Here is a 15,780-nt window from a genome sequence, read left to right on the forward strand (position 1 = left end):
ACTATTTCACAAATGGTAAGTTAAGGAAGTAAAAAAGGTTATGGTACATTTGAGTGACTAGTCAAAAATTTAAAAATGCAAAAGCAGCACACACAAAATAGTGTAGTTATATATTTAGTACGTTAACGTAATATGATCAATTTAACATGCTGCGTAGCCTAGACCAGACTGGCTTGCCTTTCAGTGCATGAGAGGTCCAAGGGAGGACTTACTGGTGCAGACTTCTGAAAAAGCTTGAACAAAAACATCACACTAAAACAAGAGGTAGCAGTGAGTTGTTTATTTCCCCACTCTTCTGCAAATGCAGGAGGTAAAGTTAACCGTGACAGAACGATAACCTAGTCAGTAAAATACTAACCCAACCCACCCCTCCCCCCCAAAAAAACACAATTAAAATGCAATATTGTTTCATTACACTATTGCACAATCGGTAATTACGTACCAACTTCTGAGCTGACCAGCAGCTTCAACTGCAACTGGGCAAGACAATGATTGAACCAGCATCTTACATAGTCGGGATAATCAAAAAACAGCAAGACTGATTCTGGCTTCTTTAGCAATATGCCTTAATTGAGCTTTGTGCACACAAAATTAAAAATCAAACTGACAATTGTACAGTCTTGCATGTTCACTATCCAATGAGCTATGCTGGGTTAAACTGGGGAGAAAATTTACACCCAATAGAAATGCTACTTGCACACCCCCAGACAGAGTAGCATTTTAAATAATTCCATTCACTGCCAAAAAAAAAAAAAAAAAAAAAAAAAATTAAAAACACACACACACACCTCACTCTGACAAGTGCTTGAATGGCAGCATCAACTTGTGATGGAAGAGGCAGTTCCATTGTTTGGAGTTGTGTTTGTAGTTAACACAATGAACATTTAATCAAACACGGTAAGATCTCCTGTGGCTGCAGCTTCATTATTTTTCTGTGCTTCTGTTTAAAGGAAGCTGTCACGGTACAGTTGGCAGTGACAGACCAAAACTTTGCAAAAGGCAAACTCCCAAATGTTCACCAATTCAAAGAACAAACCTAGAAGAAAACTGCTTTGAATGCTTAACAGTACGGTGTTTGTGTTGGTAAAATTTAAAACCAAAACCTGGAAAAAACAATTTGTTTTCATTCCATAAGGAGGAGTAGTCATCCAATCCCAGTTGTGTAAAAATGATGGAACTGCCAATAACTCAATGTGGAAAACTAGCAGTCATCCTCTTCCTGCAATCCACAGCTGCTCTTACAACATTTTAAGACGACTATATAAATCTCTCTTGCTCTTTTCTCCTGCCCATGTGCGGCTCTTCATGCGGAACTTCCTCAGATCTTCTTTGAAGTCCACGTGGTGCATGGGCCTGTAGTCTTGTGGTTCACACTTTGTCTGTTGGGCATACAAGAGGAAAGCAATCAACACACCAAATCTCACAAAAAAACAGGAGTGTTTAATTTGGCACAAAGTCAACTAGACACCAAATTTGTAAAGACATTTAACTAATAAAATGATTTAAAATTAGTATCAAAAAATTGCCCGTTGATCTACAATTTTTAAAACAAATTAGAGTCTGACATATGTCCAAGAGACCTCATTTCTGTACTGTAGTGCACTGTTCAAATACCTGACTAAATTTGCCTATCAGTGGGCAAAAAATCCTTAACTTTAGTCTTGGCAATTCCGAGATTGTTTCACCCCCCGAAATTTCCTCCCAAATATACTTACATAGTAAAAGTTCCTTTTCAAGCACACTTCTCTCACAATGTACATTCATACATCCGTTTCAGCATTTAACTCTAGATCTGTCCAATGCTCCCTACTCAGTTGCCGAGCCAGTCTGATTTATATTTGTGGCACTGCTTGGGTTCAATGGAGCAAATGAAGATGACAAGAAGCAATCTGCATAAGCTTCATTCATTAATGTTTGAGCCCCCTTTATAAAACCTAGGGCAAGGTGGATATCAGCTTCCAAACTAAACAAAACATTTCTACACCTCCACCTTTATTCAGCTTTAACAAAAAGGTGCCATCTGTACAGATACCTAGCTTGCATGAGATAAAAAGCTATTACTCCACTTCAGGCCTTTTGGCATTGCTATATTTTTGCTACATTGTTACATTACTTTAGGAACAATGTTACACTCCCAACAGTTAACCAGATAACAGACACCTGAAATTATTATAACCTTCCACATTAAACAGGGAAGTTTCCCCTCTTGGTGTATCCAGTAGAGTTCATAGTTATTTAGTGATCAGTCTATAGATCAAATCAAACTTCCTTCACGGAAACAATCGTATATCTCAAGCCCTACCACAAAATCTCCACACTGTTTGCCTGGACATCTGTTGTGTTAGGTTCCATATTAATGTCATTCTTCTGTAGTCTACACCTACAAAGGAATGGCCCGATATTCCTCTTGGTGAGCTTTAAAGAGAACTAAAATGGGACAGCAAATTTAACTAAATCCAGAAAAAAAACTGCTAAGGCATGGCACTAGCTTAGCTATGCCTAACTGCTGGTATAAAGGTTTTGCTGCAAAAAGAAAACTGAACAGATCTACCAAACACTCACTTCGTATTTGCCCAGCCAATACTGCCCCTACACTCTACAAATATATCCATTTATTTTGATGGCACACATGCTTTCAAATGAAGGTATCCATATGGCTTCCAAGGACACTAGCAATTTTTGGTTAGCCTTTCCAAAGGCCTGAAGATGTTAACACATGGTTCTGGGGCTCTTTGTAAGAGCAAGCCTGAAGGCTTTTTATTAGGTTGGATATACAAACAGATAAACTTGCCCATTTTAAATATATAAAATTAGTTCAGTCAAGCCAGTGTTCTGCAAAAAGCTTGGACTGAACAGCAACTGCTTCAAAAACGAGGCTAGAAAGAATATTGATATAAACAAGGCATTCACAGTAAGTCAAAAGAATAAGCCTAATTATGAGAAAGCGCACTAAATTAAACAAAAGCAGATCTCATACATGTACATAAGGTCACAGTAATTAAGGGATGTAATTGTTTTTCTAAAATTTAAAGACACTTGCCTGAAATTTAGGAAAAAATTCTCTGTATCCTCCTTTAAGGATATATAGTTCTGGATAATGCAGGTTAGGATACTTGTTGAGCATTCGATCTCTTGTTCTGATGAAGCGACACATACGTGGCCCTCTCTCTGATGAGAACTCGCAGTGAAAGATAATCAACACCCGCTTATCTGGGGAGGAGGGTGTGATGGGACTTTTTAGCAGATATTCCTCCACTTCATCCTCCATGTGCAGGTTCAGTGCACCCTGACAGAAAATGAAAACTTGTATTCAGCTTGCTTGGGTTTTGCTTTTCTATCCTCTTCCGTTGGATAAAAACTTTGAATGTGGTATCTTACCTTTATGTGTCCCCCATCAAACTCATATGGGTAACGACAGTCAATAATCACAAATTGCTCAACAAGATGAGAAAACTCCCCATTAAGCACTGACACCATCTGAAAAGAAAGCCACAGCCATTAACCAGGTTTACGTTACATGCATGATTTAGAAAACACCTCACAAGAATTAAATACCTTCAAATAAAATCCACTAAAGCCTGAATACCGCCAACATTGAACTTAATGTGTTATAGTATTTGTGAATCAAGACTGAAACTGCATGCCACTTGCACTTCTGATGTTAACCGGATTAGTATTACATGCCCTTAATGATCACAAGCAGAGGAATTACTGTTCCCTTCAACAACTACTTAAATGAAAAATAAATAAACACAGTCCATGACTACTAACAAAAGTAACAAGTCAGTTCTGGACATATTGGGCGTTAATGCAACAAAATATTTTGAGACATTGAACTTCTACAGAAATCTTGGGTGAAAGCAAGTAGAGTATAGACTAAATGTAATTACAATAATGTGTACTACTCCAATAGAATTTTCAGCAAAATACAAATTTACTTGCACTGTACAGATTACCATTTTTACAATGGGTGTGTACTCTAGAAGCCTTTAAAAAGGAAACGGCTAAACTTTATACTATTCCATATAAAGTTATTGAAGACCTAATCCCTTGTAAAAGGAAATAATCACTCTTTGGTCAGTTTAAACACCCTGAACAACCAGAGCACGGCTCACTCGGGCTCTGTATTATTTATCGACAGATTTAGAAGTTACACCCAGGCAGGGTGTAAAAAAACAAAACCAGATTATAACTAAAATGGAAGGGAAGTTGCCTGGCCAATTTATAGGTAGGGAATATTAAAATTGTGCTGGATGAACCAAAACTATAAGGGAAGCATTATGATGTGGTGTGCGTGCCTCGTTTTTCCAACAGCTGTTCAAACTACAAATTAATCAACGCTGGCATTTAAACCATTAAATATCAGTAATATTGTACTGATTAAATCATTGACCGTTCCTGAATGAAAAAAAAAAAAAAAACCAATCTTAAACTTTATTTCCTTAAATTTTAAGCATTTTATCTTTACAAAGCAAAAAAAAAAAAAAAAAAAAAAAAAAAAAAAGCGCTTACTTACCATTTCAGGAGTAATGTATTTAAGGTCCTGATGTTTACCTTCTATGGTAGGCAAAATAAAAGGCTGCACCAAAATTTACATGGAATGCAAAAAGAGGGAGAAAAGAAAAGTGAACACATTTTCTACTGGAAGGCATACTGTATCACAACTATATACACATCTGGACAGCGCTCTCATTACCTTGGAAAAATCGCCTATGAGTTCTGGAGTATCATTCTCTATCAACTTCCCAATGTCTGCATCACAGAAGGACTTTGATCTCTGGGCAAAACGACACTTCTGCAGTGAAAGATGACAGAATGTTACACATTTAGATAACAGATTAATATTCTGGAATAAAAACTTAATCATAAAAAAAAATCCAATGAAGTGTTACATTAATCTGTTAACTCTACAGAAAAGGGGGGGGGGGGGGGGGAAGGAGGAGGAGGAGTTGGGAAGGACCTCCTTACATACAACTAACCATTAGTTCCTGCTCTTCAAAGTCATCATTTACTACCACTGCACCAGCAATACTCTTCCTCCTCTTCAACTTCAATGGACTATTCTCATCGTTGGGCCGCTCTGGCCTCTTCAGTGCCAGCCTTGTTATGGGGCATGGAAGAGATGGAGTTCTGAAAAGGCCTCGGGGTTGACCACGAATTATAGGCTGCTGTAAGTTTTAAAAAGCATTACAAAAATGGTATTAAATCAGGTAGATTTTTGAGCACTGTTCAAAACAAAACTGGGAGGGTGGTTAGGAATAAATTCTAATTATCAAACAATCCTAGTCTAGTTCAAACCAATGGTAGCTGGACAAATCAAAGAATCTCTCTTCCAGGACACATTGAAATGTGCCATCAACTAAATAGGTACATTTCAAAAAAATTGTCTTTATCAAATGTCTAGGGAAAACCAGAGTACCAGGAGAAAATCCACACACTGACATGTGAAAACCATTTAAACTCCAGAGTACACCTAGAATGCATTTCAAAAAGTGCAAAAATATGGTACTACAGTATTAAGAACATGCACAAAACACTCACTTTGGTCTAATCAAAACCCTAAACAAACCCAACCAAAAAACCCTTTAAATAAAAATTAAACACATTGTTAAAAGTGAAGACTTGAGGCTGTGTCTGAAGGTTTAACTAGACGGCATACATACAAAGCCATAACACTATGCTGTTATGGTTTTGACCAGGGAAAAGCCAATATCAAAGGCCAAGCAAGCTACTTTTGTAACAAATTGCAAGGGAACTCTCCCTCCATTGCTGTTCCTGTGGTCGACCACCATCTCCATATATTCATTTTGAGTAAGTTAATTTCTGTTTGCCAGAACACTTACAAAAATCTATGAGAGGATTATGCTCTTCCCATCTACTTACACCACTTTATGAAGCCTCAAAAGAACCCCTTTAACCCTCGCCATAATAGGTAATGTTACCATGACCAAGCTCAAATAATCCAAAGTACCCAATGAGTTGGGCTTAATTTTGTCCTCAAAACATTCAGATCATTACGTAGTCAATTGCCATATCATGCCAGAGGACTTCATTTTTTGATTGATCAAAATGTTGAGCTGATATTTGAGCTGTTGTACATAAAAGTTCCCGATGAAGGATTAATACAAAAATCATCCATTTGCTTACATTATTCACTTCCTCCTTCTTGCGGACTAGTGGAGCAGTCAGAAGGCTAGCCATCCCAGTAGGTACATCTGCATCATTCTAGCAAAAAATTAAAATTGCACAAAGTTAAACTCAAAAGGAGGCAAAGTTTTCAAAACATGTTGCAGTATAAAGCCAAAAAATTACTTCGAGGGTATTAGTGACAAACCAAATAGATAACAAGACAAGACTACTCAAACTAATGGTCAATAAATGGGATAGCCATGGAAAAGGAGAGAAGATTCCCTAAATCACAAGTTTTGCTGCTAACATGTATCATATTAAGTGGATTGTATCAACTAAAAATCTGACAAACTGGCATAAACACACTTTTTTGGGCAAGATTTCAAAGCACTTAGTAAACACAGACCCAAAGAATTCAAAACAAACTGTGCCTGAACAGTCACAAAAAACTGCAAAATTTAAGGGGTCATGGGGAATGGTCTCAAATGACAGTGTTAAGTCACACACACACACACACACACACACACACACACACACACACACACACACACACACACACACACATGGTTTCTTTGATGATGCAAAGGTCATCACAACAGGGATAAACAGACACTCCACATGGTAGTTGATAAATACCAGAGGAAAGAAATCACAGAATGAGGGCAGGGTTGCCAACTACATGAATCTAGCACATATCACACAACAACCTGCAAAAACTGAACCCATGAACAATGGAAAGCAGAAAAAAAAAAAAAAAAAAAAAGGGTGATAAACCATCTTTCACTCTGTATTTTTAGTTCCATAAGTATATACGACAATGAATTTGGCCATTTTCATGAACCAGGTCAACAATAAGGGAATACTTTTTGAATAATATGGTGTTCCTATTCCAGAGTCATTAACACCTGGATGAAGACCAAGGTCTTTCATGGTCACTGAATTAAAGGATTAGTGCAAAACGCTTTTCTTTGTGGGATAGTGAAAAACTACTATGCTTTTCTTCTTAGTACAATAAGTCACGACACAGAAACACCTTCAATCCTTCTTGGAATGATGTCACTTAAGTTTTGAAGGCATGGGGTAGATCTATACATTAAGACTTAATGTAACAGACAAAAAATAGGTTCATCCCCTGTAGATGCTGGGGTAATTATATATTAGGACATCTATTCTTAAACCTCTTATTTCAATTTAACAAGTTGACTCGTCATGCGATTAAAAGGCATATGCCATTGAAGACAAATTTATAAAAGAGACCAAGCAAAAACACTCACCTCTATTTCATCATCTAGAATTTCAAGGAATCCATCATCATCCTCATCATTAATAGAGCAGGTAAATGAACTACGACGTAATGAAATGGGACTATCATTATTTTCTGGATGTGCCCACTCTGGTGATGGTGAGAACTGCAGAGACAGAATAGTGGAAGTTTCATGAGAAAATAAAACCGGACAAATGCCATCAGATGCATATGGGATAAGAAAGGAGCATGCACAATAATCATTTCAGCCTTATATCCTCTCAGAGAATCTTTGCAAAATATATAGCAACATTAACACAGAGTCCAATAAATCACCAAGTAAACAAAGTACAACTATGACAATTGTACACTTAAGCATAGTTGTCAAATTAACATAAAATGACCCTAGTGTGCATATGTCAAGCCTCTATTTCTTCTGGCTTATCCTCCACCCAAAACATGGACAAAAAGGATTCAAGGCCATGCACATTAACAATTCACTTGCCAGTTACACAGTACATGGGGATAAAGATTTATTGAAACTGCTTTCCAAAATTAATGCCTTAGGATAATTAGAACTCAGGAAGTAAAATCTTCAGAACACGCAATGTTTAGGACTGATGAAACAAGAAATTCTGGTCATGTGCACTCCCATAGCCACCCTAACCCCCCTAAACCAGATGCACACACTATGTTGTAGACAGAAATATTTGCTTCAAGATGGTTTCCTTATGGTTAACATATGAATTAAAACGTCCAGCATAAGAGACCTTTGATACTTTAGGCAACTGTCTGGGATAACAGTGCCCAACCACACCAACAAAAGCATAGCCTACCATGAGTGCAGGTGCAGAATTTGGCCGACTGGCAAAGGCTTCCTTCCCATCACCTCCATGGATGGTATGAAGTCTGGTGCGGGAAATAGGCCGTGTGGGTTTCTTGAACTCAAACCCTGCCTGAAAACAAAGAATACTCATGAATTACCAGATAGAAACTAAATCACACTAACCTTGTTACAGGAGACATATCAAAACACAAACAAAGTAGAATAGAGATAATGCCTTCTTACATTTAAGTTCTCTTTATCAGATTCCACTCTTCTTGGACATTCAGATACAAAGGCTTCAGTTTCATGATCTCTAGGTTTAAAGGAAGGACTTGAGCCAAGAAGACTCATCTGTTAAAAGGAAAAACACTTTTCAGAATCTTCATTGCTTTGGCATACTGCATGTTCAGACAGATATGCACCTCAATGCCCCTCCCAAACAAGACTACAGACAGCCAAAATCTGCAAAGTGGTGCAATACACGCCTATCATTATCTGCAACTACAAGCAAAACAGTTACTCTACATAACAAGACAACATACCGGTAAAGACTTTATTCTTCTGAAAGGTACTTTGGTGCTGAAAGACAAAAAAAAAAAAAAAAAAAAACTATTTTTAAAAAACACAAATTTCTACAACTTCAGAATAAATAAAATTGGTGTAACTAACCACACTCTAGTGGCTACATTTTTAAATTTAAGTGTTTGACTTATACAAAATAAAAATACTGTTAAGTTGCACATTTACTGAAACTAATTTCAAATCTTTTTCAATCAAGTTTGTACAGTTCTTCCCCCTCGCCCCCAACCCATTTACCAAATGTGCTTTCATTAAAAGGAAGTTCACCCCAGTTCTAATGTGTGGCGGTGGCAGCAAAAGCAGTTCCAGTCAATCACTTTTTGCACCCACTCAGTACAGCTATGTGATGCAGGGAGGTGGACCCGATCCTGGATTGGTCAAGACAAAGACAAGAACCAACTGCAGATGGTATGTTAATATATTACAGGGCACAGTAATCTTGGTGTGTGGGTGTGTGCGCGTGCCCTGCAGTGGGCTGCCACCCTACCCGGGGTTTGTTTCCTGCCTTGCACCCTGTGTTGGCTGGGATTGGCTCCAGCAGAGCCCCCCCGTGACCCTGTAGTTAGGATATAGCGGGTTGGATAATGGATGGATGGATGGACGGGCACACTAATTCATACAAGACTAAATTTGCCTCCATTCCCCCTTTATCTCTGTGAATTAGACACACAGAATTTAGTCAACACACAACAAAATTGCCCTAGTTTTTTTTTTTTTTTTTAAACCCGGTCTTGCCTAAATTACCTAAATTTAATTACTTTGGTAAACTTCCTTGCCTAAAACGAGAAAGTCGGGAGACTAATTTTTATAGTGTATGTATGCTGGCAGTAAATGTAGAAGGAAGGAAAAAAAAAAAAAAAAAACTTACTCTTTTATTACTGGAACACTGTCATATCTGCAAACCAAAAACATTTACATTTAGAAAATTCACTGCACAATCTTGAAACAAAAAAATTTAATGCATCAGTTTTTAGCCACTTGGCTCTATACAGTCTCCATGCCAAAACAAATTAATAGAATCCACAAAGGCTGAAAGGACAAGCAGGGCCCCCTTGGTCCTTTTGTGGACTTCCCTTGACACAAATATTCCACCTGTATGCAAATCAGCCTTATTCAAGAGCCTGGGGCCCACACCAGTGTTTATTAGTAGGATGCCATATGTCGACCCTGAGGCATCATGCCAGCCCCCCAACTAGCTTCAACTGCAGGCAGATGCTTTTCTCAACACAACTGCTGCGGCTGGGGGTGGAGTGGAGGAAAGGGGGTATGGACAACTGGAAACAGCCCTTTCATCAAAGCCATTCAAGTGTAGAGAGCTCTTTTGAGCACGCGTGTAAAGAAGACAAAACACATTAGTGCAGGGCAGATGGGAAGCGTGCCAAACTTCACATAGCAGAGGCTAGTAAACAAATCCTAATCTGCGGATATGCAGCAGCTGCAGTGGAATTTAAAAACCTAATGACACTCATAAGCAGCATCCAGTCACAACTTCATGCTACACAAGTAAAAGAAGTGGGGGTACTAAAACATCTACATTTTAGCATATTCTACTTAAGATACACAGAATAAGCTGTCAAAGGGGAAAATTGTATAATTAGAGATAGTAAACCATTCAAGATAAAGACCTAAACTCTACTCTAAAGAAGGGCATTAAGCTTTCCCAAAATAAAAGGATACAAAACACACACAAATTAAAAAGCACCAGGTGAATGTTCTATTTGACTTGGGGGGATTTAAGATTGTTTCCTCCGTTCAATAAGGGTGCACTTTTTTTTTATTATTTATTTAAGTTTCAGATATAAAGGAAGACTTCTAAAACCTCTTATTAACCTTTAATAAGTTCTATAGCACAAAATGAAACCTTTGGAATATTCTTCACAGTGTAACAAGCCATCTTAGACAAAGAAACATCTTGAAGACAAGTCAACTGTGCCACAACCCCTTGACCCCCAGCAACAATGCTTCTAATCCCCAAGGCAAGTGATCCAGTCATCATTTGGACTGGAGCTTTGTATTAACCAAAAGCACATACATTTTGAATGGTGGTGTAGAAAAAAAATACTTACAGTTCATCAAATATTGTTGAATCTACAGGGCTTGGAGAATCCATGCAAAGACCTGTAAGGTAATAGTACACGCTTCAATATGTGTAATCAAAAGGTGTTAGTAACACATCCAAGCCAACCCTTAAACTTAATCCTAAATATTGCAGATAACCACCATTAGCAGCATTACACCCTTCCAATTGGTCTGATAAAGTTAAAAAATAAATAAATAAATAAATCACTTTCACACAAACCTAAATGACAACCACACAGGGCAGGGCTTGGAAGACATTGTGCAGTTGAGCTCCCCCCCTTCAAAAATGTATTGAAACCTTGCATTTGATATTTGAAATCAGTGTCTCTTGAAATAAAGGCCTTCTATTTAAAACCACCACTACAAAAATGTCAATTTCCGAAAACAATTACATCCTACATAGGTAGCAACACCATGCAGTTAATCAGCTCACCAACCACCACATAGATTTGGGATTGAGGACACCTTAGGGAATCTGGGCAGACTACAACATTTTTGTAATACATGCATGTGCTTAATACAAGAACACTTTTCAAACAGATCTTAAGTGCAACCATAAAGTGACCTCACAAGGGTAGGAGACAAGACATTCCCTCCAGAAACGATTCCTGCCCTACTCCCAAATGCTAACAAGATAAGCTTCAGGACGCAATACCCTTACAGTGGAACAGGTATGTAAAGTAAACTGCTTTAACCGTTTTTTTTTTCTTTTTTTTTTTTTTAAATTACACAGATGGCAGCTGTTTGTACCATAACCTACAATACTACAGGTTCAACCACCACCACAGTGTACAGCAGACCCTGAAATGAACACTTTGCTACAAATATGAAACTTAGCTGTGAACTTCTGATAAAAGGAAAATGAAGCTTAGTCTGATCTGTCAAAGAAGCATCGCATTTTTAAATGGTTTCATATTATTTTGCACACAATTTAACCCAAGTTGGAGAGATTATGGCCCCTTTATATCCACTACCTTCTAAAAGTACTCAAAAATAACTGCCAGCTCCAACAAACTGCAATTCTCCACCCCAAAAAGGCTAGCAAACAATGAAAATTTCAAATTAAGATTATAACCTGCATCCGAAGTATCTGAAGCAAATGATGGCACTTTGTTTAGTGTGTGGGGTCTTCGTTTTGGAGTGTCACTGTAAGAGAAGAGACAGGATTTAAAAAGATTGATAAACTGGTGACCTTAACTGCAAGCCACAACAGGAGAAGGGCAGAACATAGGCGGCCCTGAGGTCACACCACACCAAGCTAAGAATTCAGGAAAGCAGCACCCACACAAATTCAACATTTGCAATATACCAACACTTTTGCATCTTAGATCAAATTTCTAGTGTAAGCTGCCATGCAGTCTACTGCACAAAAACACTTCTACATTGACATATTTTAACCCAACCTGATCATCAAGATGAGCCTTTAATATTTAAGGGGGAATAAAAAGGCCATTTATTTTACTGTACTCCCAATGATGAATAGGTACTTAAGGACAACAGCAAGCTATAATCTTAACACTAAAGGAGAGCCATAGTTAAAGAAACAAAAAGGCTGTCTCAAGTAACTTACTGGGATCACACACAGCCAGTATGGCATACTAAGATCACGGGATTAATTGAGGATTTTTTTTTTTTTCTTCTTTTTAAAATATATAATTACTAGCCCTCACAGCCTGCCCATGGGCACTTGGCTAAGCAAACCGTGCTATAGTGGACTTCAGGAGGCAAATTATATAGCGCTTATCCACCAACTCAAAACGCTTTACATACACAATAAAGGAGACAATTCAACCATCACCACACACTAGCTATTAGGTGGTGAAGGGGTGACAGAAATAGCCAATTAGAGAAAGACGATCAGTAGATCAGATTGATCAGTCTATTGTGGGCAATTTAGCCAGGAAATCACAGGCATCCTATTTTTCCAGCAGCAACCCAAGCTTTCATGCTTGGTCTCCCATCCAAAGTTGTCCTGACCCCAACATACCTAGTTTCATGTGGATGACTTATTCTGAAGTGCAGGTGGTACGGCCGCCAGAGATGGCCACGGAACAGCACACCATGATGAGAAGCTCATGCTACATTAAGGTTACAGGGCCGAGCAACAACCAGACAGTTCGCCAGTGTATTGCAAATAGCGTAACTATTAATGTCGGAAAACCTGGCAACAGGCAAATGTTCAGCACAAAATCGAAAACAACCTTCCGATTATTCGGGAAGGTCCAGTACGTTTGATAGAAGCCTTAAGTGAACAGACAGCTTTCTTCCAAGTTCTAGTGGAATGTATTCACGTGTCGCTACATTTTCTACGTCCCACCTCAAACATCGAGCACAGTGTAGTTTTCCATTATCGAATTCTTAACGAAAGAGTACATTTGCAAAGATGTCACCCAGAAGGCTTTATCGACTCATTAAATACGAGATTGACTTAAGTATACCCAGCCAAACATTCTTAGATCAACGCACGAGGGGAACGGACCATATAAAGATAAGTTCCGGGCTTTCGGACAATAACAAACTCGCAGTAGTACCGCATACTCGCACTCTGCATTTCCCAAGCAACTTACCTGCCAAGTACATCCAGGTTGTTCAGACCGTGAGCCAAGTTGGTGATAGGCGACATCACGGCCTGGCGCTCGGGAGAATACAGCGCACGCATGCATAGAGGAGCGCGGCGACAGCTTCCCAGCTGCAGCGATGAAGAAAGCCCAGGGAGAGTGCAGGGCCTGCTGTCATCGGCTGCAGGGGCTAGAGAGGAACAAGCGGATACCAAAGGGTTCACCTCCATCTTCTTAATGGCGCGAACGCCAATACAAACTGTATCGCCGTAGTCCGAGGAGGAACAAAGCAATCCGTCTGCAAGCAGCTTTCCAAAAGCAACTGATGCGAACAAGCAAAAATAACACGAATTAGCAAGCAAAAAAAGATTTAATCATGAAAGAGAAGTTGGCGTGCCATTAAATGACTTTCGGAAGGATGTCAAAGCTCATCGCCACACTCCGGTACAGTTTAAAATCAACTAAAATGAAGAGAAAAAAAAAGAAATGAAAAAGCTAAAGACGTGCGACGTCTCACTACAGCGATAAAGAGAAAAAGAAAATTACTACATTTAAAACCAACATCCTCACGGTCAGAAACCCCACCACTCCTCTTGTTTCTGACCGTCAACCTCTCTTGAAAAAAAAGCCCGCAAAGAAGGTATTTATAATCCGAAAAATACAATGCGCGTAAAGCGCCGATCTCGGCCAATCACAGAAGCCCTAATATCAGTAGACCCACCCCATCCACCATTTTCCAATAAGAAAAGCAAAGGACAAGGGCAGGGCTTCTCCGCCTAACATGAGTGTTTGATCTTTCAGCCAATCACAATTCGATATAGAGACCGTTCAGCCTCTCAGCTTTGTCAGTCGCTAAAAAAATGAGGAAAAGGGGGCGGGAAATGTAGCAAACAAAAAATAACATATTTTTCCCGCGGAGCAATTTAAGCTGCCCATGATTCTTTCAGCCAACCAGAACGCTCAATGCTTAGTTCTAGCCAATCGGGAGAGCAAGTTTATGACATAAGACGCTCTACGTGGCGAAGCCACCCTAAAAAAGAAATGTAGGTGGTGTAAAACATAAATTTTACTACTATTGTGAAACGTAAGTGCTTAAGAGGCCCAATTCCAGTGTTTAGACTCCAGCCACACTGCAGTCATCCCAGGCATGGAGACATTACTTCTTTGTTTAGGTCTGTAAAATCCTGCACTACCCCATTACCCGGTAATTTATTATTTGCATCAGTACTATTCGTGAAAATCATTTTCTAACATTTGTGCAAATTCTGCTCCTAACAAGTTTCCATCCGTGTCCCCATGTTCATGAATATATTTTAAAATAACAGCTGGGATCTACTGTACTAACACTGCATATTTTTAAGCACTTTAGTCACGTCACCTACTCTTAATTTTAAATTGAAAAGGCTCAGCTTCTTAAATCTTAACCTTATATGTCGTAACTCAAAATTCTGGAATCAGTCTAGTCGCTCGATCTCTGGTCTTTTTCTAGTACTGCTACGGATTTATTGAAAAATGCACAAAGTACTCCAGGTTAGATCTCACTAGTAAATCATATAGCATAATCATAATTCCCTTTGACATGTTCTCCGCACATCGTGATATATAATCTAATATCCTATTAGTCTTCTTATTCGCCACTGTCCACTGTCTTTATGTAGATCGTGACGAATCGACTATGATTGTCAGATCCTTCTCATAAGGGGGACTTTCAAGTTTCGGACCTGCCATTTTGTACTAATACATTTCTACTTCCTACGTCTTACATTTTAAGTTTACGTATGTTAAATTTATTCTGCCACAAGTCTCTCCAACCCAGACTTTATAGTATTCGTGTATTTAGCACAAGTTCCGTTTCATAAATGCAGAATTCCCCCCCGCGTGGTAGAAAGAACTCTCCATGCGTGAATGAGCGATCGGGCGCTGAGACATGTTGGCGTCCCGTCCAGTGCCACCATTTGGCTGAGTAACTGCCAACACAAACCCGACACATATTTAGCATGCTCATATACTGGGTGCGTAACAGATTTCTTTTGTTATCTAAAGTATTATTTATAGGTTCATACAGAGCGGTGAGATGTCTTTTCGAATTAACACGATCCATAATGCATGCGCTTTTGAGTAAAAGTGAAAAAAGACATATTCGAATCTTTAATATTTGATTATTACTTCAATGTCCTGTTAACATTAGGTGTCCACAGTGAGGAAAATACACGGAAAACAGGACATCGTCGCATCATGTTTCGTATTGTGTCATCGCTCAGCTGAGGAAAGTTGTATTTCACTATTATGCTGAAATTCTTTGAGCAAGCAGCAAAAACATATGATCAGAGAAGTACATATGCTTTTATTTATCTAGATTTTCAGAA

At 38.7% G+C, this 15,780-nt stretch overlaps 1 protein-coding gene across 1 annotated transcript; it reads right to left on the reverse strand.

Moving 5' to 3' along the window:
- Positions 1 to 265: 265 nt before the first annotated feature.
- On the reverse strand, positions 266 to 14,033 carry cdc25b (cell division cycle 25B). The gene is made up of 15 exons (XM_028801460.2): positions 13,424 to 14,033; positions 11,932 to 12,002; positions 10,844 to 10,895; positions 9,646 to 9,672; positions 8,741 to 8,777; positions 8,442 to 8,549; positions 8,209 to 8,328; positions 7,404 to 7,538; positions 6,148 to 6,225; positions 4,980 to 5,168; positions 4,697 to 4,795; positions 4,517 to 4,579; positions 3,379 to 3,477; positions 3,041 to 3,286; positions 266 to 1,379 (listed from the first exon to the last, which is right to left on the reverse strand). The coding sequence occupies exons 1-15, from the start codon at positions 13,642 to 13,644 to the stop codon at positions 1,239 to 1,241; spliced, it is 1,686 nt and encodes a 561-aa protein (XP_028657293.1). The 5' UTR covers positions 13,645 to 14,033; the 3' UTR covers positions 266 to 1,238.
- Positions 14,034 to 15,780: the final 1,747 nt, after the last annotated feature.

This window comes from Erpetoichthys calabaricus, chromosome 5, assembly GCF_900747795.2.
Source record: "Erpetoichthys calabaricus chromosome 5, fErpCal1.3, whole genome shotgun sequence".
NCBI classification, from domain to species: Eukaryota; Metazoa; Chordata; class Cladistia; order Polypteriformes; family Polypteridae; genus Erpetoichthys; species Erpetoichthys calabaricus.

Coding starts and splice junctions, on each gene's coding strand:
- cdc25b (XM_028801460.2), bottom strand. CDS start 13,644: ATGGAGGTGAACCCTTTGGTATCCGCTTGTTCCTCTCTAGCCCCTGCA. Junction 7,539..8,208: donor ATTCTGCACCTGCACTCATG/GTAGGCTATGCT, acceptor CTGTCTCTGCAG/TTCTCACCATCACCAGAGTG. Junction 1,380..3,040: donor AATTTTTTCCTAAATTTCAG/GCAAGTGTCTTT, acceptor TATGCCCAACAG/ACAAAGTGTGAACCACAAGA.